Raw genomic sequence first — 21518 nt, 5'->3', positions numbered from 1 at the left:
TTGTTTTTTTTCAACACACCGTATAGAGAGGGATTCATTTTTATTATCTAGGATTTATATTCCCCATCTATTAGTTCTTTACCCATATTAGGTATAAACAGGGGCGTATTTAGTTGTTTGGGGGCCCAAGGCAAACCCAGTCAATGGGGCCCTCCATGTCCTTGTAACTCATCTTCCTCAGAGCGAGACTGGCCTTCCCTGGGTCCACTGTCTCTTTCCCAGAATCAAGGCATGAGACAGTGCTAATCTTGTACATGGTAACTTAACGCAACTAAATGCATTTCCTCAAGTTCTGTACTTTAGTTTGATTTTGAAAAAAGTGAATACATAATTTAGTCCACTTTGTCCTGGATTTGAAATCTTTTATGGTCAATTGACAGCTTATTTGTCCCACAGTGGGGAATTTACAGAGTAACAGTAACAAACAAGAAAGTATGACGTGAAAAACATTACAATAGGTAAAAATTGAAAAAAATAATTTAGTAAAGAAAAAATATGTAAATATCAAGCACAACATAAAACTGGAAAAAAATCTACTGAAAGAGGTGATATTTACAGTTACCATACTTTTTGGTACTATTATTTTAAAGTTAATGTATTTTTATTTGACCCCCTGTCCAGTGAGTTATGTTTCCAAAACAGAGATTTTGTACAATAATGTTTATCACCAACTCAAAAAGTTTGATTTTGAGAAAATGATCCTGTTTCCTGGGCTCGATAAAGTCCTTAAAATCCTAAAAGTCTCATATGTTCATCTCAGATCTCAGAGGAACATTGGTTTTATTTCCGACTTGGTTGAAAATAAGAAAAAAAATGGGGAAAAAGTGTTTTTTACCACTTTCTTCCTGAATCAAATTTTCAGATGTGCTGTAACATGGAATAGCCCATTGAATAAGAAGGGAGGGGGAGTACCCAAAACCATCATTTAAGATTAAGCCTTTTGATCAAGTCAATACGAATATTAATCATCAATAAAAAACATATAGACAGTTATGATCTACTGCCAAAAAATAGTGAGTTAATAAAGTCCATTTGAAAAGTCTCTGTGTGAAAAGTCTCACATTAAGGCCATTTTTCCAATATAATTTGTAAAATGAGGGAGTGGTAAAAACAAAATAATTTTTCAAATAAATTTTTCCTCTTTTCTGATTCCCAGTATTTTGTCTGCTCGTGCTTGAAGCAGATGAAACGATTTTCCACTCCCTATAACAGCGCTTCACAGTGTCCTTGGATTTCTCCAAGTTTCCCCGCCTCTGTCCCCACCGCCCTGCTATGATTGGCTCCGAGTCCTGACGCGTCCGAGCTGATATGTAAACTAAAGCTGTGATTGGTTGAAGTCCTCTGACCTCGTCGGGGCTCCTCCTTCTCTCCGGCAGAGGACAGGTTCAACATGGCGGCGTCCCTGAGGTGCTTTCTCCGCTCAGGAAAAGTGAGAGATTATTCAGATGTTTATCGTTTAAATTATGACCGGATGTTTGTCAGTGATATGAGGGATTAACGAGGCCTTTGTGTGTCCTTACAGAATGCTGTGTCGGCGCTCGGACGGCGGGAGTTTCACAGGAGTTCTCCTGCGGCTGTGCAGGTCAGTGTTAGCAGCTAGCAGGCTAACCCTCTAGCTGCTGCTAACCCTCTCAATTTATATCACTAGGTAACATTGTCAGCTGATAAAATACGGCCTTTGATCGCTTTCATTCAATTCTAGCCTTTTATACTAGGTTACACCCCCTCATTAAAGTGACATGTCAGTATTTCCTGCTGTTGTCTGCTCAGTGTGCAGTGATGCGGGCTGTCACTTCATGTCAAACCTGAGCTACATGTTACCCTGCTCTAAAAATCACTGATCATGTTATACTGATGGCTTTAGGGGGTTGTTTGTGTTATTTTTGGGGGTTAAACTCACAAAAACAAGACAGATTTCTTTCAACCTGAGTGTATGATTTGTGTTTTTGGCTTATAAAATAGGATAATCTGATCTAGTTTGAGGTCATAAATGTTAAGTCAGCACTCATGATCTATGAATGAAGGTGAGTTTCTTGTTGTAGTTGAATATTTTGGGCTTTGTTTGCATTTTTTTTGTAGTTGAAATGTGTCAAACATGGAGTTGTTTTATTGTTTTTATTTATTTTTAAGCTTTAGCAGAGTTTGAGCTAACAACAACAACAACAGCAACAACAACAAACATGTTTTGCTTGATAAAGATAGAAAATAATAACACTGAACCAAGATAAAATCATAAATCCATTTTTTACGCACATGATCTACAGAGAATGATGTGAACCCTTTTGATTGATAAAACTAAATATGTACCCAAACCCCAGCCTGAGAGGAAACAGCAGTTGGGAAATAACAGTTATAACAAAGGAAGAAAGGAAGAATTAGAATAAGTTAGTTAGCTAGAATTGGGACCACTACAGTAGCATTAAGAAATAATAAACATGACATACAAGGAAAAGAATCCTGGTAAAAAAAAATGCACAAAAAGTCAGCTGTCAGCTAAAGTGACTTTGGAGTCTTCAAAAAGCATTCAGACTTAATTAGTCCAAGATGAAAGATTCCAAACGTCTGTAATGTAAACTGTTGCTTTGAAGGAAAAGACACATTTCATTTGAATATATTCATCATAACAAAGTGCTGCTGTTTCCTCAGGTGACGGTCCGTGATGCCCTGAACCAGGCGATGGACGAGGAGCTGGAGAGGGACGAGCGGGTGTTCCTGCTGGGGGAGGAGGTGGCTCAGTACGATGGAGCTTACAAGGTGAGACAGGCTCTGAACACTTCAGAGGGGCCTTTTCTTTTCTTTTTGGGGCTTTACACCTTTGTTGGACAGTGAACAGAGCAGGAAACAGGGAGAAAACAGGGAATGACATGAGGGAAAGGTGCCTCAGGCTGCAGCAGACTCGGGCCTCCCTCTGCATGGGCATGTGACTGAACCAGTTGGCCAAGCCTACGCCCCTATTGAGACAAAATGTAGACTTAGTTTATGAGGATAATGATGGCGTTGATGTTATAGTAATGATACTAATATTAATGATGATAATAACAAAACACTTCAGTTAAAAGCAGATCCCAAAGTGCTTAAAGACGGACAGTGATATCACTAGAGAAAAACAGCATCTTCTGGTCCAAAATCAAACTTGTTCTGGAGAGATAAATTTGATGCATCAAAAGAGATTTTTAAAAAGGAAATTCCACATGACCCCCTGGTGGCAATACTTGGAGTAACACCTGCTGGCTTGAATGGGAGGGCTGGAAAATACTTCATCACTATCTCACTTACAGCGGCCCTGAAGTGTATCACCATACGCTGGCTGAACCCAGACTCTCCCACTTCCAGAAAGTTTGGGACATTTATCAAATGGAATAAATTATAAACCAATTAAGACTTCAAAAAGAAACTTTCAAAAACATATGGAGACCTGGACTGGCTTTGTTAATGCAGTAGAGAGGGATGATTAATTTAGGGGCAGCCCAAGATCATACACCTCTTTCCTAGGGATTAAATTTGCATCTGTACATGTGATATCTCTGAGTGGATTAGACTTTATTTCTTTAAGTAGACATTTTTATTTATTTATTTACTTTTAAAAAATTATATATTTTTATGCTTCAGATTCCCATCCTGCTTTGAGGACCATTTGTGTACTTGTTTGTCCATGCTCGGGCTGTATCACTCCATAATACAGGAGCTAAACTGTTTGTGCTTGAGAGTCTATCAATAAAATGAAGAGTGAGGTTACGTTAGCTCTGATTGGTAGATGACTGGCAGGACATAACCAGGATTTACTAACGATACACATTACAGACACGTGTATGAGCACCGGACTGCTAAACTACTTACAAACTGACAGTGTTTACATGTTGTCACGTTAGCCTAAAAATACATCAGAGCACAGGCCTGGCACTAGCACAACAAATAGCTGACTACTACAACATTTGCTAGATGTCACGTTTCAAACCATAGCGCTACGTAACTGTACTGATAAATACCTAACCACAGCGTGTTGTATCCAGTGAAAAGTTAACTTGAACAAAGAAAATTTGTTTTGATTCAATCTTCATTTAATTCCAACACGAACAAATGCCTCTCTAAAAGCCATTTGTGCAGAGACTCCTGGCCACAAGGTGGCGAGGGAGTGCAATCAAAACAGATCCTCCTCGTAGCATCTTTAATATCCAGATTTACAGCTGTAAGAAGAAAATGAGAAAAATAAAGAAAAAATATAAATGTGAACACACATATTTATTTTTATAGTTGTTGATGAGAAAAATGGATAAAAACTAAGTAAAAAAAAAAATACAGAAAACAGCAAATTCAAAAACAAGACTTTGAGAAAGACAAATGAGAGTCTCTTCTGCACTTCTTGCAGCTTGTTTTATCAGTTTAATTTTTTTGTGCTTTAATTGGGAGACAGGAGATAGGGCTGTCCCTGCATTAGGCCGAGAAGTGAATCTCTGATCAGTCACTTCAAGTAGGGATGGGTTCCCTTTCACATTTGAAATGATACGGTACCAATGCCCGGTACCTGGAAACCGGTATCGGTATTTAAAGGTACCAATTTTTGATACTTTTTTTGTGTTTATGTGTTAAAAAAATATAGTTAAAAAAAAATCAAATCTCAAACTTTTTCAATTTAACACATTTATTCTTCAGTATTCAAACTTGCAATGCTGCGTTCATGTCCAGCATGGAAAATCTCCTACTTTTCCACTTCCTCACAGTCACAAGGATGTGTTTAGGTAGCCGAACATGGTAACTTTCGAGTTTATGTGAGTCGGTACCTGGTACTTTTGACGGACTTAGGTCGATACGTATAAAAGTAGCTAATTTGTTACCCATCCCTTTCTTCAAGGACTGTTTATTTCACACCAACATCTCACCAAACTAAACCAATCCTTGACAAACTTAGTAAAGGAAGATGAGCGGAAAAACAGGAAAAATGGTGAACTTTGGTGAGTTTTATCAGGTCTTCACAAATAAAACGGACAAATAAAAGTTCAAAAAAGTCTGTGTGGGCTAAGAAACACTCGAGTGACATTTAGAAAAATACTCCTCATAGATTCTTCAGATGTGTCTGGCACAGCGACAGTCTAAATGTGTGTTCTTTGTGCCTGGTGTGTGTGTGTGTAGGTCAGCAGGGGTCTGTGGAAGAAATACGGAGACAAGCGCATCATCGACACTCCAATCACAGAGGTGAGACGTCTTCACCCACTTCACTCATTGTTGTTTTCTGTTGTTCTTACAATAACTTCTTCTTCTCTTTTCTTCAGATGGGCTTTGCTGGTATTGCAGTTGGAGCCGCCATGGTGAGTTTTATTTAACCCAGCCAGAATCTAAGTGACATCCCTAAATCATGTCACTAGCTTTATAAAAATGAAGTTAATTATCATTTCTGTCCATGATTGTTGATCTGATCCGTCCTGCAGGCCGGCCTGAGACCCATCTGTGAGTTCATGACCTTCAACTTCTCCATGCAAGCCATCGATCAGGTCATCAACTCTGCAGCAAAGACCTACTACATGTCCGCCGGTCTGCAGCCAGTGCCCATCGTCTTCAGGGGCCCCAACGGAGCGTCGGCCGGCGTGGCTGCTCAGCACTCGCAGTGTTTCGCTGCATGGTGTGTTCACTGACCCCTGACAGTTTCATAGTGTAGTTCTTTGAGATGACTACAGCTTGTATCACTGTATCTATCTGCAGGTACGGACACTGTCCTGGTCTGAAGGTCGTGAGTCCCTGGAGCTCAGAAGATGCCAAAGGTCTCCTGAAATCCGCCATCAGAGACGACAACCCTGGTGAGACGCTAGATTTGAAAAGATAATGAAGTCTTTTTAAGAATAACTTGATTTGTCTAATTGTACATTTTGACACGACCTGGTCTCTGCCTGATCCACAGAACATACTAGAAGTGACGATCTGTTGGTGCAGCTTTTCTAAACTCTGCTGAATGTGTGGCTTGTTCATGTTACAGTGGTGTTCCTGGAGAACGAGCTGATGTACGGCGTTCCCTTTGAGATGTCAGAGGAGTCCCAGTCCAAAGATTTCACCATTCCCATCGGCAAGGCCAAGATCGAGAGAGCAGGTGAGACCTAACAGCCTCACTATGACTCCCTGTGATTTCTCTGTTCCTGCTCTCCTGACTCTCTGTCTTTCCTCAGGGAGCACTATAACCTTAGTGACTCACTCTCGGTACGTCAGTCACTGTCTGGATGCTGCTGCCGTCCTCGCTAAGGAGGGAATCGAGTGTGAGGTAAAAATAAAAAAAATAAAGGGTTTTTATGTCTGATGTTACCCTGACAGTAGTTTAACAGACACTTCCTGTCCTCCTTTGTGTCAGGTGATCAACCTGCGAACCATCCGTCCAATGGATGTGGACACTATTGAGGCCAGCGTGATAAAGACGAACCACCTGGTGACGGTGGAGGGCGGCTGGCCTCAGTTTGGTGTCGGAGCGGAGATCTGTGCCAGGATCATGGAAGGTAACGGCTGCATGATGACGTGTAACAGAGCTGCTCTGTCAGTCTGATACAGTTTGTTTATGGTTGATTTGACATTTAGATGAAAACGGAGGTCTGAATCAAATTTATCGCCTGGGTTTTAGCTTTTATTAGGAAAACAAAGAATGTGATCTATCAGGATTGGACTTTCAAAAGTTTGAGCATTTAAAGGAGCTGTGAGGAGTTTCAAAGTGATCTTGAAAAAGTCTCTTTTCTAGATATCTGCCTGATCCTAATCCACACTTTATAATGAGACTCTCAGCACTAATATTGCAGGTTTCAGGTTATTCTAAATTGCTACTTCTTAGCTTCCAGTTGGGTGTAAGTCTCAACACCACGCTGGCTGATGAAGTCTAGCAGTGAGAAGAGAGATTTGTGTTTTTCTCTGCTGAAAATGATTTCTGTGATTAATTTTGTAGTGATGGTGGACACTGGAGCCTAACTGTCAGACAGAAAAAGGACAGAAAAGAAGAAGAAAGAGAAACAGGAGAGAGATAGAGCACGAGCTAAAGGCTAAAAGGGCTAAACTGTTTGTGATAGTGTTGACTCCAACCCACAGTCAGCAGTTATTCTGCAGTGGTCTGTTCAAACTTGTGAGTCTATCAATAAGGCCCCGTTTACACGACAACGTTTCATCTGAAAACACTAAAACGCAGCGAAAACACAGGGAAAAAAAACCTGACTGAAAACGCTGTAGTAAGCATGCCAGGCCTGTAGGTGGTGCTATAACTGTCTTGTCCAGAAGCAGCTTTTGGGAGATCTCCGCTGAAGTAGAGTGCAGCTGATGCAGCAGATTGAGCAACACAAGCACAACATGGTAGTTCGCGGTGATTGTAACAACGGTACTGTGTGACGTCAGAGTGTGACGTCAGCGTTTCCACTGAAAACGCTGGCCTACTGTTTACAGTTGCCGGCAACGGTGTTGGCAGCGTTTCAGAAAAATCCCACTCTGGAGGCTGTTTTCAAAAGTTAGCGTTTTAGGTCGGCTGAAACGCTGTTTCCGTGTAAATGTGAGGCTGAAACGCAACAAAACTTTTGCGTTTCACTCTAAAACCGTTGTCGTGTAAACGGCCCCTAAAAATGAAGAGTGAGATTACAGTAGCTCTGATTGCATCTTAGGGCACCAGGCTGCTAGCTGAGCTAAATATAGACAGCTACTAAACTACAAACAAACTGACAGTGTTTACTTGTTGTTAGTGATGGTGAGATGAAGCCTCATGAAGCATCGAACCACTTGAGCCAAGTGGTTCGAGAAAGGGTTCATCTCTCGAAGCTTCATTTGCTCACAAAACCACCTGCTGGTCAGGCACATAATCACAGGCAGTTATAGCTTAACCACATAATGTGTGATTCATTGAACTTCTGTGCCTGTTTTTGCTCTTGGGAACGACTGTTAATTACAAAAATAAAAATGAAAAAATGTTCAACCAAATAATTTCTCTACAAAAATGAACACATATAGCATTTTTTTATATTCTGTGTGTAAATTTCCCATAAATGGTAGTATCAATGATATGGCAGGTCGTGTAATAATGTTTTTCTGTTGCTTTAGGAAAATTGCATGAGCTCAAACAGGCAGAGCACAGTGAAAGTGTGGAACTAGGGAGCACTGAATATGCTTATATATGGGCAATATAATATAATATACAGTACAGGGGAGATTTTACTCATTTTTATTTTGAATAAACGGTTCTTCAACTGTTTCAAACTATTTTCAAACTAAAAACGCTATCCCAACTCTAGTATCAACACTATCAGTGACCGATTAACTCTATCAAAAGCCTACATTTTGAATGGAGCCTGATGGGCTTATGCTGCTGTCAAACCTTGCGGTAAACTCTTAACCACTTTCCGAAGCAGTCACGTGGTACAGTCGGGCAACGAGGCTTCGGACGTCATCATTTTTGGCTCCTCCTCCTAATGAAGCAAGCCTCGATATGCGCTTCACGGGAACGCCCCCTCCATTACTCGATACACGCTTCGAAGCCTCGACACATCTTGGTAACATCACTACTTGTTGTCACATTAGCCTAAAAATACATCAGAGCACCGGGCTGCCGATAGCACTACATGTAGCCAGCTGCAACAACCTTTGAAAGAAAACTTGAACCCAAGAAAACTTGTTTTGATCCGATCTCCATTTAATTCCAAAACAAACACACACCTCACTAAAAGTTATTTACGACAGTGTGCAGAGACTCCAGGCCACAAGGTGGCGAGGGAGTGCAATTCAAACAGATCCTCCTCATAGCATCTTAAATGTCAGCGAGGGAATTAAATGAATGATTTAATCTGTTTGGATTTTGAGGACATACAGCTGTGTGTCGTCTGCATATGTGTGAAAAGAGGCACTGTGTTTCTGATCGATCTGGGTGAGGGGTAGCATGTAAAGAGAAAACAGAAGAGGACCGAGATTAGATCCCTGAGGTACACCACTTCAGAAAAATATCTCATCTTTTGGGTAAACTAATGTGGAATTGCCGCCAAAAATGGCTGCAAATTAAATTCATGTGTTGTTTTACGATGCTAAAATCAAATAATGCTGTTTTAAAGGGACAATTCGGTGTTTTTGTAATGGGCATAAGGTTCTAGATAACTGTAACTTTATGTATAACTGTACTATAAACATCTACTTGAAGCACTCTGACATACATGATAAATTATTTCCATTTCTAAAATCTCCAGCGATCCAGCCGTGATCAAAGAGGAATCTAGTTGTGTGGTTAGTCCCATGTGAGGACATCAGACTTTAGCTTTTTGAAGCTTTACAGAGTTTTTATGTGATGGAGAGCAGTGGTAAGCTGACCGGCCAAACCTGGAAGTCCTGATTTTAGTATTTCCTGGCACACAGCACCTTGATTTGTGGTGTGACATTTTAGCATTGAGTTTGTAAGAATATGAATCCAAAGGACACGTGATAAACTTTGACCCTCCTCTGCGTGTTTTCAGGTCCGGCCTTTAACTACCTGGACGCTCCGGTCACCAGGGTAACAGGCGTGGACATCCCCATGCCCTACGCCAAAATCCTGGAGGACAACAGCCTGCCACAGATCAAAGACATCATCATGTCCGTCAAAAAGACCCTCAATGTCTGAGAAACACACACACCTACACACACACACACACACGGGACAGACCAAACCTGAATCCTCTTTGTCTCTTACGCACAGATGGCGCTAACATCGTCAGATAAAACATGTAAACCACGTGTAAATACAGCCAAACGCTCCTTTTAAAAACGCTCCTGATTAAAACGTGTGACAGCCAGATGTTGAAGCTCACAGATGTTTGTACCAGAGCTGTGGACACACACACACACACACACACACACACACACACACACACACACAGCTCAGCCAAGTCCTTTCATCAAACTCTGTGCGGCTCTGGCTGCTCTTTCCACTTCCTCCCTTTCAAAATAAGTCGCTCTCTTCTGTACGGTTTTAATTCACTCTGAGGGACTTTGGTAACAACAGAACTATGGTTTGAGAATAAAAACACCATGGTTGGATCAGTTTGTGTGTCTGAGATCAGCTCAAACGTTTGTTTCCTAAAGAATTGTGTGAATTTACTTTCCTGTGCACCTTCCTGCTTTGTGTTTCAATGCAGACTTTAATGTTTCTGTAGAACGGAGTATGAAGCAAAGTTAAATATTAAATCTCTAATTATTGGTTAGACCACACTTTATATTTTATTTATAAACACATATTTCTTTTTTATGAATTCGGAAAGGTTTCTTTTGTGGTGTCTTCAAATGAAAAAAGGGTCAAAACTTGTTAAAACACCCCGAACTTTAAGTAGTGAGTAAGTTTAGACTAACAGACTGATTTAAACCTTGTTGTAGTTCTGTTGTTAATAAACTCCATTTTAGACTAAAACATGTCAGACTCAGTCTGTAAACCTAATTCCTCGCACTGACCCGGGTTGGTCTCTGACATCAGTGAAGACTGGAGGAGTCCAGCTCTGGAGACGGGGGGTCGTCAGGAGTATTTATTGTAGCTGCAGCAGCTCTGTGGATGTTTTTGTTGCTGTAAATGAATCTGTTACAGAAATAAAAACCTTTCAGTCCCTTATCCAGTCTGCTTCTTCTATACTTCACTACACACACTCACCACTTTATGAGGCACACCTGTCCAACTGCTCGTTATCGCACATTTCTAATCAGCCAATCACAGCGAGCATCAGAATGAGGAAGACAGGTGATTTAAGGGACTTTGAACGTGGCATGGTTGTTGGTCTGAGTATTTCAGAAACTGCTGATCTACTGGGATTTTAACCCACAACCATCTCTATGGTTTACAGAGAATGGTCCCAAAAAGAGAAAATATCCAGTGAGCAGCAGTTCTGTGGGACAAAATGCCTTGTTGATGCCAGAGGTCAGAGGAGAATGGACAGACTGGTTGGAGCTGATAGAAAGGCAACAGTAACTCAAATAACCACTGGTTACAACCGAGGTCTGCAGAAGAGCATCTCTGAACACAACACGTCCAACCTTGAGGCAGATGGGCTACAGCAGCAGAAGACCACACCGGGTGACCCTCCTGTCAGCTAAGAACAGGAAACTGAGGCGTCAATTCACACAGCAACACCAAAACTGGACAATAGAAGATTGGAGAAACGTTGCCTGGTCTGATGAGTCTGGATTTCTGCTCCACATTCAGATGGTAGGGTCAGAATTTGGCCTCAACAACATGAAAGCATGGATCCATCCTGCCTTGTATCAACGGTTCAGGCTGCTGCTGCTGGTGTAATGGTGTGGGGGAGATTTTCTTGGCTCACTTTGGGCCCCTTAGTACCAACTGAGCCTGGTTTAAAGTCCACAGCCTACCTGAGTATTGTTCAGGGGTCTGCAACCTTTACTTTCCAAAGAGCCGTTTTGCCTCAGCTCACCTAGATAAAGTCAATCGGGGGCCGCAAAATCTTCACATAAAGACAAAAAGTGTATAATCAGGTGAATAATTATCTAAACGAGAAGTTTTTGTGTTTATAAATTTGCACTTGTGATTTCTTAGTTTTTTATTTTTAATAAATTTTCAAATTAAAAAAAAAAAAAAGAAACTTGTAGAGTTATAGATTTTATAAATTTGCAAAATGTATGAAATTTGAATAAGTTAGAAATTTAAAAAAAATCACAAATTTACAAAACAAAAAAATGTAAATTAAAACGTGCAAAATGTAAAAAAAATTCTGAAATGTCATAAATTTGCAAAAATAACTAAAAAATGCAATTTCAAAATTTTGCTTCATTTCCAAAACTTGTAAAAACTTTCTAAAATTGCAAAAAAGGGATTTTTATTTTAAAAAAATCAAAAATTTGCTAAATTTTCAAAAAAATGTGGAACTTTTTTTTAATTTGCAAAAATGTAAAAAATTGAAAAAAAAAAAAATCAATTTTTTTTTTTTAAAACTGCAAAAAAAATCCCCCAAAATTAAAAGCTTTGTTTCAAAAGGTAATGCATTTTTAGTAAAAAATAAAATTACATTAATTTTTTTACTTAGTGTCTGTTTAGTTATTATTAATAACCTCTGTAAGAAAAATACTAAAAGACCTTTATTTTAAGGATATTTTTAAAGCTACAAGGAGCCACTGCAAAGGATTCAAAAAGCTGCATAAGGCTCCAGAGCCACAGGTTGAAGACCCCTGGTGTAGTTGCTGACCATGTCCATCCCTTTATGAGCACAGTGTACCCATCTTCTGATGCTACTTCCAGCAGGATAACGCTCCATGTCATAAAGCTGGAATCATCTCAGACTGCTTTCTTCAACATGACAATGAGTTCCCTGTACTCAAATGTCCTCCACAGTCCCCAGATCTCAATCCAATAGAGCACCTTTGGGATGTGGTGGAACGGGAGATTCTCATCATGGATGTTCAGACGACAAATCTGCAGCAACTGTGTGATGCTATCATGTCAATATGGACCAAACTCTCTGAGGAATGTTTCCAGGACCTTGTTGAATCTATGCCACCAAGGATTAAGGCGGGTCTGAAGGCAAAAGGGGGTCCAACCTGGTACCAGCAAGGTCTACCTGATAAAGTGGCCGGTGAGTGTATACTCCACTATACTCAACTATACCAAACTACTCTCAACTAGGTTGTGCTGAATAACTGCAGTTCATCCAGTGTCCACTTGAGGCTGACTCTGGAAGTACAACAAATGTAACGATACACACCGTACGAGGGTTAATTTTTGATAGTCTAAAATATATAAAGATCAGACTTTTACCCATCCAGAGCCAGAGGTCAGCTGATTGACAGCTAGGCGCTCAATAGCTGTTAGCATGGAGGCTCAAAGCCCGTCTCATTTACGGAATGGCTACCATCAATGACGTGCTTCAAAACTCTGTTTCATAAACAGATAGGTGATGTCACAGAGACTTAGTCCACTTGTTGCACTTGTGTTTTAGTTGATTAATTATTCATTCTAAGGTCTAAGGCTGTTAATCTTCTATTTCTGTTTATGACGGGTGGCAAAGGTGGTCATTTAATTGACGTACAATTCTATGCCTTTTCAATTTTTTTGAATTTGAAAATTTTAATTTTTAATTTTTAAAACAGGACCCTGAAATCTCCTTGAATTTGTTGTTTTTCTTAATTAATTTAAAATTAAATTAAACTATAGAAAATAAACAAAAAACCATAACCACAAAAAAATCATACAATTGCTTAAATAAACAATAACAAAAAAAACTCCTTACTGAAATATTACTATTCTCCACCACTGATTGATTCATAAAATGCCTCGTCCAGCCGTCTCTTTGCATTAATAACTGAAATCTCAGGATGCGCCCATGGTTTGTTTTGCCTTTTGGAGTCTCTGTGTTGAAGCTGCTTTCTGTCGCCTTGTTGTGTTAAAGAAAAGGAAAAACTCAGAAGAAGCTTCCAGCGTTTTTATTTGGCAAACCTTTACGTACAACCAGCAGAGATTAAATGATCTGCAGCAAACCGAACAGTCAAAAAATCGCTCTGTCTCCATCTTTCTCAGCTCAAACATAAAAATATAAACATTTTCTGACGTCGCTCTGAAAAGTCACAGAACAAACCCTGGTTAGAAAAAAACTATACAACCATAAAGCTCAGCGTGTTTTTACAAAATGAGGGATTATTCAGTCAGCGTCACCACGAAGGATCGATATCAGGACGAACGGAGCAAAAAATAAAAATGTCTGGAGTCACTTCAGACTGACTTAAAGATTTAACCACACGGCTTTCTCCTGCAGTCGAAACTATCAAATAAAAAAGATCAAATTTCTTGATTTCTTTGTGTTAAAGTCTCTGATTGCTCGTGTCATTTTGATTTTACGTCTAAAGCGCTACAGATTCTGAGATTAAACAAAGATGTCTTTATAAACTCATCTTTGATGGTAAATAATGGTGAACAACTAGATGTCAACACGGGACATGTTTGAGCTCTGATCCTTCGATCAAGTGTTTCCACGTCTGCACGACTCAAAACTTCCCAAACACCTTCATCAAAAATCATTAAAGTAAAGAAATTTGAGGCTTTTCTTTCACGATTGTTAACACAAGAGCACAAAACCACAGCTTCGGTCTGCATTAAAAATAAAGATTTTTAAATTGAGGCGCCAGACGAATCTGTAAAGAATGAAAGATCCAAAATTTAAAGAGTGTAATCATTGTTCGATCATTTTGAGAAGCTAAACTTCAAAATCTGCTGGATTCAGGCTTCAAGATTGGAAATGAAAAAACTTTGGACGAATTTAAACTCCTGGAAAATCAAAACGCAAGGAGGCAGAGTGAGGAAATTCATATAATGTAGCTAGAGTAAACTAAAGAGGAACACAACAGGGTGATTTAAGAATCTAATTAAAGACTGAGGATCATTTTATGAGACGTGAAATGTCGGAAAAAAGCATCGATAAAGAAGCAGAAACCGTCAAAGTGTACCTCCGTGTTCAACAGGAAGACTTCACGCTGCAAATGAGGAAGCATCTGGAAAAGTTTGAGGAGCAGAAGAGCACAAATTAAAACATTTTTAGACATTTTCAGGAGCACGTGTGTGAAAGAGGCTGACGTAACTAACCGCGATTGGATTTGATAATCATTAATTCCTGCTTGTTCGACCGTTATCCAGAAAGAAAAGCAAAGTTTTCTTACTTTTAAATCAGCGCCACTTCTCTGTAGAAAGACTTTTTATCTCTAACTTTTTGCTTCAAACATCTTTGAGTTAAAGATTTGTTTAAAAAAACTGAACGAAAACACAAACTTCTCATTCCAGAGAACTCACGCTCAAGTTTAACCGTTTGTGTGGAAATCAGAAAAAAGATACGCTTCTTTATTCCTCCCTTAAAGTAGATCCTGATGAAGTAAATAAGAAAAAAACGAAAAAAACAGATTTGATGAACCCAACCGTCAGAGGCAGAAACGATGCTGATAATCTCGTGATGAAGAATCTCGAGAGTTTTGTTCTTGAGCAGTTTTGTTTTTAGCGTCTCCATCGATTCCACGTAAAAGTAAAGCTCTTTTTAGTTCTCTGACCTCCTACAACTCCCACAATGCCTTTCAGCGTTTTCTGCCTGAAAAAAGTGGGTGGGGCTCATGTCCTTTGTTCTGTCTTGGAGGCGGGGTTTGTTGAGTTTCTGGGCGGGGCTTACACAGTCTCAAGGAGCTGATAGGTCGGACCGTCCAACCTCTGAGTGTCCCTTCAGCAAATCCAGCCTCACCACCACCACCTTCCTCTTCTTCTGCTCCGAGCCTTCATCCTCCTCCTCCTCCACCTCCTGCTGCTGCTCCTCCACCTTCCGTTTGGCTCTCTCCTTCCTCTTCTCCTTCTTCTGCTTCTTCGCCTTCTTCCTCCTCCTCTTCTTCTCCTCCTCCGCTGCGTGGTCGTCCTCCTCCGCCATCGGGACTTCACCCTGCACTTCCGCCTCTTCCACTTCTTCCTCCACCGCCATCTCTATCTCCTCCTCTTCTTCTTCTTCCTCCTCTTCTTCTTCCTCTTCTTCTTCCTCCTCCTCCTCCTCTTCTTCCTCTTCATCCTCCTCGATGTCTTCTTCCTCCATGTCAGTCATCTGTTCTCCTTTCAGCTGCATTTGTTTCATCCTCCTCTGTCGTCCGTTCTGCGTTTGCTGATGGAGAAACAGAAGTTAAACACCTGCTGTGCTGCCACCGTGTGGATGTAAAGATAACTACACCACCAGCTGATGGAGCGACTCACCGTCTTCTTGTCCCGGAGCCGGTGCAGCAGCAGCCTGACGGTGTCTTTGTTCTGACACAGCCCCATGGTGTTGAGGGCGTCGAGGGTGGAGCCGGTGCAGCCCTGCTGGCGGAGCTCGGCGCCCAGAGACGCCTGCAGGAAGTTGTTCTTCCAGACGTTCCTGGTGAAGAGCGGGATGGAGAGCGCCACCACGGCCCGGCGCTCCAGCTGCATCTGAGCCTGCTCCTCGGACAGCTGACTGCAGAAACAAACACAGGACAGTCGAGGAAGTGCTTCAGAAAGAGAAATCTCATTTCAACAATTATATAAAGACGGTAAAAACATGTTTTTCTATAAGCTGATTTTTTCTCTGCATCATAGAAACATGTTTGCGCCCTGTGTCCTGACTTACTGTCCGCTCTTGGAGAGCGCGTTGAGGTCAGGAAACAGCGAGGTGAGGCAGGTAAAGACCAGCGGAGCCTTCTCCTGAGTCCAATCCAGACAGCGCCTCCAGGGAAAAGTCGCCAGCGGCTTCTTGCTCGAAACCTTCTCCTGGAAAGGACTGTCGGTCTGCCGCGTCAGCGTCTTCATCTGCAAAACATCAAAAACAATAAAACAGTGATAAATACGCGGGTGGAGATGACTGGAAGCAGTATGTAGGAGGTGCAGGGTGAGCAGGGCCGGCCCTTGGCATAGGTGCGCCATCTGCTGGTGGGGGCGCGAATAAACATTGGTTCGGTGTTCATTTGCTGGCGTGAAATAAAAGACGAGGAGGGATGTCTGACTGATGCTGACTTGGCCCTTTTACTGCTGGAAGAATTTGTTGATTGTTCCGTTTACAGTATTCTTGAGAATGTACCAGGATGTAGTTTTGTTTAGACCTATTTCAAGTGCGTGATATCGCCAGCTCGTCCGGTTGAAGCTCATCACTTCAACAGGACGAGCGCAGCAACTTCACGGTAATAAAACCAGTTGAACTTAGCGATTTTAAACATCGTCATTTAGTCAAAATTAAATAAATGACCTCGTCACTATCCATCCTGCAAACAGCCGCTGAAGACAGAAGAAACTTTTGAGTGAAGTCCTGGCTTCTGTGATTAGCCTCCAAAACAAATGCACGCGACCCGCAGATCTGTACCTTTACGGCAGTATGCACGCGCTAGCGCTCATGGGTAGTTGAGTTCTCCTCCCGGTCAAGTGGGGATCTTCCATAGTGCTGCTTTTAAAAAATATACGCTTACTTGATACGCCATGTGTTCTCTCTTGTATAATAAATAAAAAATATGTAAAAAAATAAATAAATAAAAGGGTATTTAAAATAATCTGTTCTGTCATGTTAACCTCCTTGCGCCCCCTGACCTGCTGCTGCCGCTGCTTAAGCTGATCAAAACTTATCTAAGGTCCACAATGTCACAAGAGCGCCTTAATGGACCTGCAATAATGAGTGTTAATAAGGAAATATCCAGAAATGTCCAATAGATGCTTTTGCAGCTCGTAAGTCAAGACGTGTCAAGTTTTAAATTCTAACATGAGAGAAAGTGTTGTGTTGTACTTTTAGTTTGCCTTGGTTGTTTTGTTTTGTTGATTATTTTAACGACAGGAAGTGGGATGTTACCGTGTTGTAATAGAGAGAGAGGTTTTTTTGAATTGCACTTTTTCCCCCCCAGGGACTTTTGCACAAAACTTGGAAGTGTTATTTATTTTATTTATTTTTATTATGGTTCTAAATTAGAGGTAGACCGATATATCGGCCGGCCGATATATCGGGCCGATATTTGGACATTTGTCTCTATCGGCCATCGGCCGTATTTTCTTTTAAAAAGCCGATTTTTGATCCGTTGTATAAAATGACGCAATTTTTGATCAGGCACAAAAAAGATGAGCACCTCAAACTTGTGGAACCACTTGGATACATTACATACTTTTGTTCAAATTATATTAATAAGTTTAAATTTCTTTTTTGACATTTTAAGAAGAGTGTAAGAGTGTTGTAATAGATTTCTTTTAGTTGCTCAGAAATTGCTGCGTTTCACAAAAATGTGATAAATATATATTTATTTAACAATCGGCCTGAATATCAAATTGGAAAAATCGGCTATGCATATCTGCATCAGCTGCCCAAATTTGGAAAGCATCGGCATCGGCATCGGCCCCCAAAAAACCCATATCAGTCGACCTCTATTCTAAATATTCCAATGATGTGCATTTTTGCTCATTGCACTGTTTTTACAAAAGTTCTGTTTGTAAAGTTTTAGTGCACATTGAAGTAATAAAGATTTATATATGTTTATCTTCACAATTTATTATGTGTCTATTTTATTGTTTGCATGTTTGCGTGTTTGCCACGGAGGGCGGGGGGTGGCGCGTTTTTGTCTTTCGCCCAGGGCGCCTGCTGAGCTAGGGTGAGCCGGCCCTGAGGGTGAGCTACTTTCCTCACCTCCTCCTTCAGCTGTTTCCTCCAGAACTCCATCATGGGCTTGTGGGCTCCTTTGGTGGACCAGAGGGTTTTTAAAGCGGCCCTGTAGCAGGACTTGCTCACCAACAGAGCAGCTTTGCTCTTCTTCCCCATCTTGCGTTCTGTGCTCTTCTTATCTTTCAGCTTTGACTGAAAACACAAAGACAGATAATGGTTTAACAAGTGTTGACTCCTGTTGTTGTTTCTGATGGTTCTCATGTGCTCTCAGCAGATATTTATAATCTATGTGGGAAACTACAAACAATACAACTCAGAGTGTGGCAACAGAGGCCTGGAAAAGTTTTAAAATGCTAAAAGAAAACACTCACTGTAGAGCTAAATCGATTCCTCGAATGATTCGAGGTACTCCATTATAAAAATTAATCGAGTAATTTTCTCCGCCTCGAGGAATCGTTTAATTTTAAAAAAAGATCAAAGAGTGGTATTTCAAATAGAGCTGAGGCCATATTAAGAGTTTTCAAACCCCTCAAGCTACCTCTTAAACAAAATAGCAACTAGCAACAAATCTAGCTTCTTTTCTGGAGTTTGAAGACTAACGGGTCATTCTACGAAACGGGTGCCATTTGGGTCCGCAACATTTGATGAGATGTACAAGACAAAAAATTTGTCAAAGTGTGTTTACAAATTTTGGAGCTACCAAAGCAAGTGCTCTTATTGACATGCTGTATCAGAAAATTCTATTTCTTAAAGAGAAAAATTTTCATTTGAAAAATAACTGCTCTATAAATAAACAAAAATGTATTTTATCCGATTACTCGATTAATCGATTGGATTTCCAGTAGAATACTCGAATACTAAAATATTAATAGCTGCAGCCCTAACTCACTGGAACATCTTACAATAAATACAGATTAACAAAACCAGGTGAGTGGTATGAAAGGGTGTAAACAGAGCGTCCCAAAGAGGCTGAGTTTTTCAGAAAGTTAGGATAAGGTCAGGTTCCTCACTTACAGAGTCTGCAGTGATAAAATAGTGCATAAAGGAGTGAGTAATGGGAAGATAATGAGACAAAATGTGGGTATTACTGAGTGGTAATCATTAACCAGCCCAAAACAGTTGCTGATGTGTTTACTCCTTATGTGACAATGAAAGAAAACATACCAGATTACATCTATATCATTCTACAGAAGCTACAGTCTCTTTAAACCCTTCAGAGTTATGACACATGTATTCATTGGTGTAGGTGTCAGTGACCCACCTGCTGTGGGGGCTTCAGCCATATGGACCGCTTCGAGTTCTGTTTGCGTTTGCATTTGCTCCTGATGAGCTGCGCGCAGGTCTCACACATGAAGGACTTGTCGTTCACGGTGATGTCCGGGAAGACCCAGTGCACGGTGTCCGGGGTGGTGAAGGTGTACACCGCCCTCCGGCTGAAGCAGCGACCCTGCCGCTCGAACTCCCGCTTACAGCCGCAGCAGTGTCTGTCCTCCGGCCGCCGCACTGAGTTCCTGCGGCGGTTGCCTTGAGACGTGCAGAGAGAAAACACCGGCGTCTTCTGGGGGTCTCCTGAAGTCTGTGGCTGAGCTGAGTCCTCCACATCAGGTTCACCAGGACAGTCCACTTCCGCCCCCACAGCCGGCTCCGGGAGCTCTACAGGCAGCGGCGGCTCCTGCTCTGCCGACGGAGTGAAGCTTCCCTGGGTGTGTGAGGCCGGGCCGTCCGCTCCCGGTGCTCCGGAGCTGGAGCAGGGCTCCGTGGAAGCTGCAGAGTGGGCATAGTCGTGTTCGTTCGTCTCTGAGTTTGGGTTGATTTCTTCTCCGCGGGGATCTGGTTTTACACTCGTCATTTTAACAGAAAGTCTCAAATTCTGTGAGTAGAGAAAAACTCCTCACTGCTCATGGAGCATCAGGCTAACAGTGAGTCCGCCAGAACTGACCCCAAGACCCCCACACCGCGTTTCACAGACCGTTACAACTTAACGCTCCAACACGGGAGCAGTTTGGGATTTATGCGTGAAAAACTGAAGAGAAAGCAAATAAAGATGTTTTGAATCCAAAAACGACTCCAGAGTTAGAGAAAACCCACAGAGGAACAGGATGTGGACAGTGATAAACACAACAGTTTCCGTTTTTCAAATGAGTGCAGGCTGCAACCGGCGCCCTCCAGTGGTGGGAGGCCAGTATTACATCCCCGTTTAACTTTAATTTAATTTAATTTTAATTTACAGAGTAACAGGACCATATAGGAAAGTATGAAGTGAAAAACATCACAATAGGTAAATATTGAAAAAAAAAAAAAAATAGTAAAGAAAAATTATGTCAGTCAAGCACAACATAAAACTGGAAAAAAATCTACTGAAAGAGGTGATATTTACAGTTACCACACTTTTTGGTACTGTTATTTTAAAGTTAATGTATTTTTATTTGACTTCCTGTCCAGTGAGTTATGTTTCCAAAAAAGAGATTTTGTACAATAATGTTTATCACCAACTCAAAAAGTTTGATTTTGAGAAAATGATCCAGTTTCCTGGGCTAGATCAAGTCCTTCAAATCCTAAAAGTCTTATATGTTTATCTCAGATCTCAGAGCAACATTGTTTTTATTTCTGACTTGGTTGAAAATAAGAAAAAAATGGAGAAAAAGTGTTTTTTACCACTTTCTTCCTGAATCAAATTTTCAGATGTGTTGTAACATGGAATAGCCCATTGAATAAGAAGGGAGGGGGAGGACCCAAAACCATCATTAAAGATTAAGCCTTTTGATGTATTTTGAAGCATGTGAAGTAAGATTTAGAAAAAAGAAATGCTTTCAATTGAAGAGAATTTCATATATCAGTTTTTAAGAGATGCTTTGGGGGTTCCTGGGAATCTTGGGGCCCCAGGCAACTGCCTGTGTTTGCCTAATTGTAGCTACGCCCCTGGGTGGGTATAGGCCCCCTCCAAAACGTTTTCTACCATTATTGTCTTTTCAATGTATATTTATCTTATTTTTTCATCAATATACAGCGCTTTGACCTACATTTTATTTGTACTAAGGGTTGTTAAAAATTTAAATCAATAAAAAATTAATACTAAACTCAGCATGGCATCTTGAGAAGGGAAATACACTAAATTTCCTTCAAACAACTCTTAATTTTCTTTTCCTTTTTTAAAAAATAAAATCCTTGACAAAATTAACTAAACACAAAATGACAAACTATTCTGTGAAAGCAAGACTTTTATTTTCCATTAACTCTTAGAATTTTTAGACTTTAAAGCCTTAGTCTACTTAACTTGATTATACATTGCATTGCTACGTTTTTTTTTTCTAGATCAGACTGAAATACTTAAAGGGTACATCAACGTTCAATTTTGTTGTTGTTTTTTTCTTCACTTTTATACTATTTAGGTCTGTAAATAAAGTGTAAACTGTTGTTGCTTGTTGTCCCCTTTTTTTCATTATTTTTAGATGAAAA

General features: G+C 40.6%; 2 protein-coding genes across 2 annotated transcripts; one reads left to right on the top strand and one right to left on the bottom strand.

Moving 5' to 3' along the window:
- Positions 1-1329: 1329 nt before the first annotated feature.
- On the top strand, positions 1330-10564 carry pdhb (pyruvate dehydrogenase E1 subunit beta). Its single transcript, XM_074680865.1, has 11 exons — positions 1330-1429; positions 1523-1582; positions 2647-2754; positions 5128-5190; positions 5268-5303; positions 5424-5614; positions 5695-5789; positions 5966-6076; positions 6153-6244; positions 6332-6473; positions 9441-10564. Exons 1-11 carry the CDS (start codon positions 1391-1393, stop codon positions 9584-9586), a joined length of 1083 nt encoding a protein of 360 aa, XP_074536966.1. The 5' UTR covers positions 1330-1390; the 3' UTR covers positions 9587-10564.
- Positions 10565-13469: 2905 nt separating this feature from the next.
- On the bottom strand, positions 13470-20182 carry LOC141798549 (uncharacterized). Its single transcript, XM_074680486.1, has 5 exons — positions 19324-20182; positions 18087-18254; positions 16062-16240; positions 15671-15908; positions 13470-15581 (listed from the first exon to the last, which is right to left on the bottom strand). Exons 1-5 carry the CDS (start codon positions 19909-19911, stop codon positions 15114-15116), a joined length of 1641 nt encoding a protein of 546 aa, XP_074536587.1. The 5' UTR covers positions 19912-20182; the 3' UTR covers positions 13470-15113.
- Positions 20183-21518: the final 1336 nt, after the last annotated feature.

The sequence above is a fragment of the Halichoeres trimaculatus genome, unplaced genomic scaffold (assembly GCF_033239565.1).
Source record: "Halichoeres trimaculatus isolate MK-OKI-2021-1 unplaced genomic scaffold, fHalTri1.1 fHalTri1_scaffold_1, whole genome shotgun sequence".
NCBI lineage: Eukaryota > Metazoa > Chordata > Actinopteri > Labriformes > Labridae > Halichoeres > Halichoeres trimaculatus.
The sequence above is the reverse complement of the archived record's forward strand: the minus strand, read 5'-3'. Positions and strand labels throughout refer to the sequence as shown.

What these genes read in the sequence shown, in the direction of transcription:
- pdhb (XM_074680865.1), top strand. Translation starts at nt 1,391, where the DNA reads ATGGCGGCGTCCCTGAGGTGCTTTCTCCGCTCAGGAAAA. An exon ending in AGTACGATGGAGCTTACAAG is followed by an intron (nt 2,755 to 5,127) that starts GTGAGACAGGCT and finishes GTGTGTGTGTAG; the next exon opens with GTCAGCAGGGGTCTGTGGAA. An exon ending in CATCAGAGACGACAACCCTG is followed by an intron (nt 5,790 to 5,965) that starts GTGAGACGCTAG and finishes TTCATGTTACAG; the next exon opens with TGGTGTTCCTGGAGAACGAG.
- LOC141798549 (XM_074680486.1), bottom strand. Translation starts at nt 19,911, where the DNA reads ATGACGAGTGTAAAACCAGATCCCCGCGGAGAAGAAATCAACCCAAAC. An exon ending in GGCTGAAGCCCCCACAGCAG is followed by an intron (nt 18,255 to 19,323) that starts GTGGGTCACTGA and finishes TTGTGTTTTCAG; the next exon opens with TCAAAGCTGAAAGATAAGAA. An exon ending in GGAAACAGCTGAAGGAGGAG is followed by an intron (nt 16,241 to 18,086) that starts GTGAGGAAAGTA and finishes GATGTTTTGCAG; the next exon opens with ATGAAGACGCTGACGCGGCA.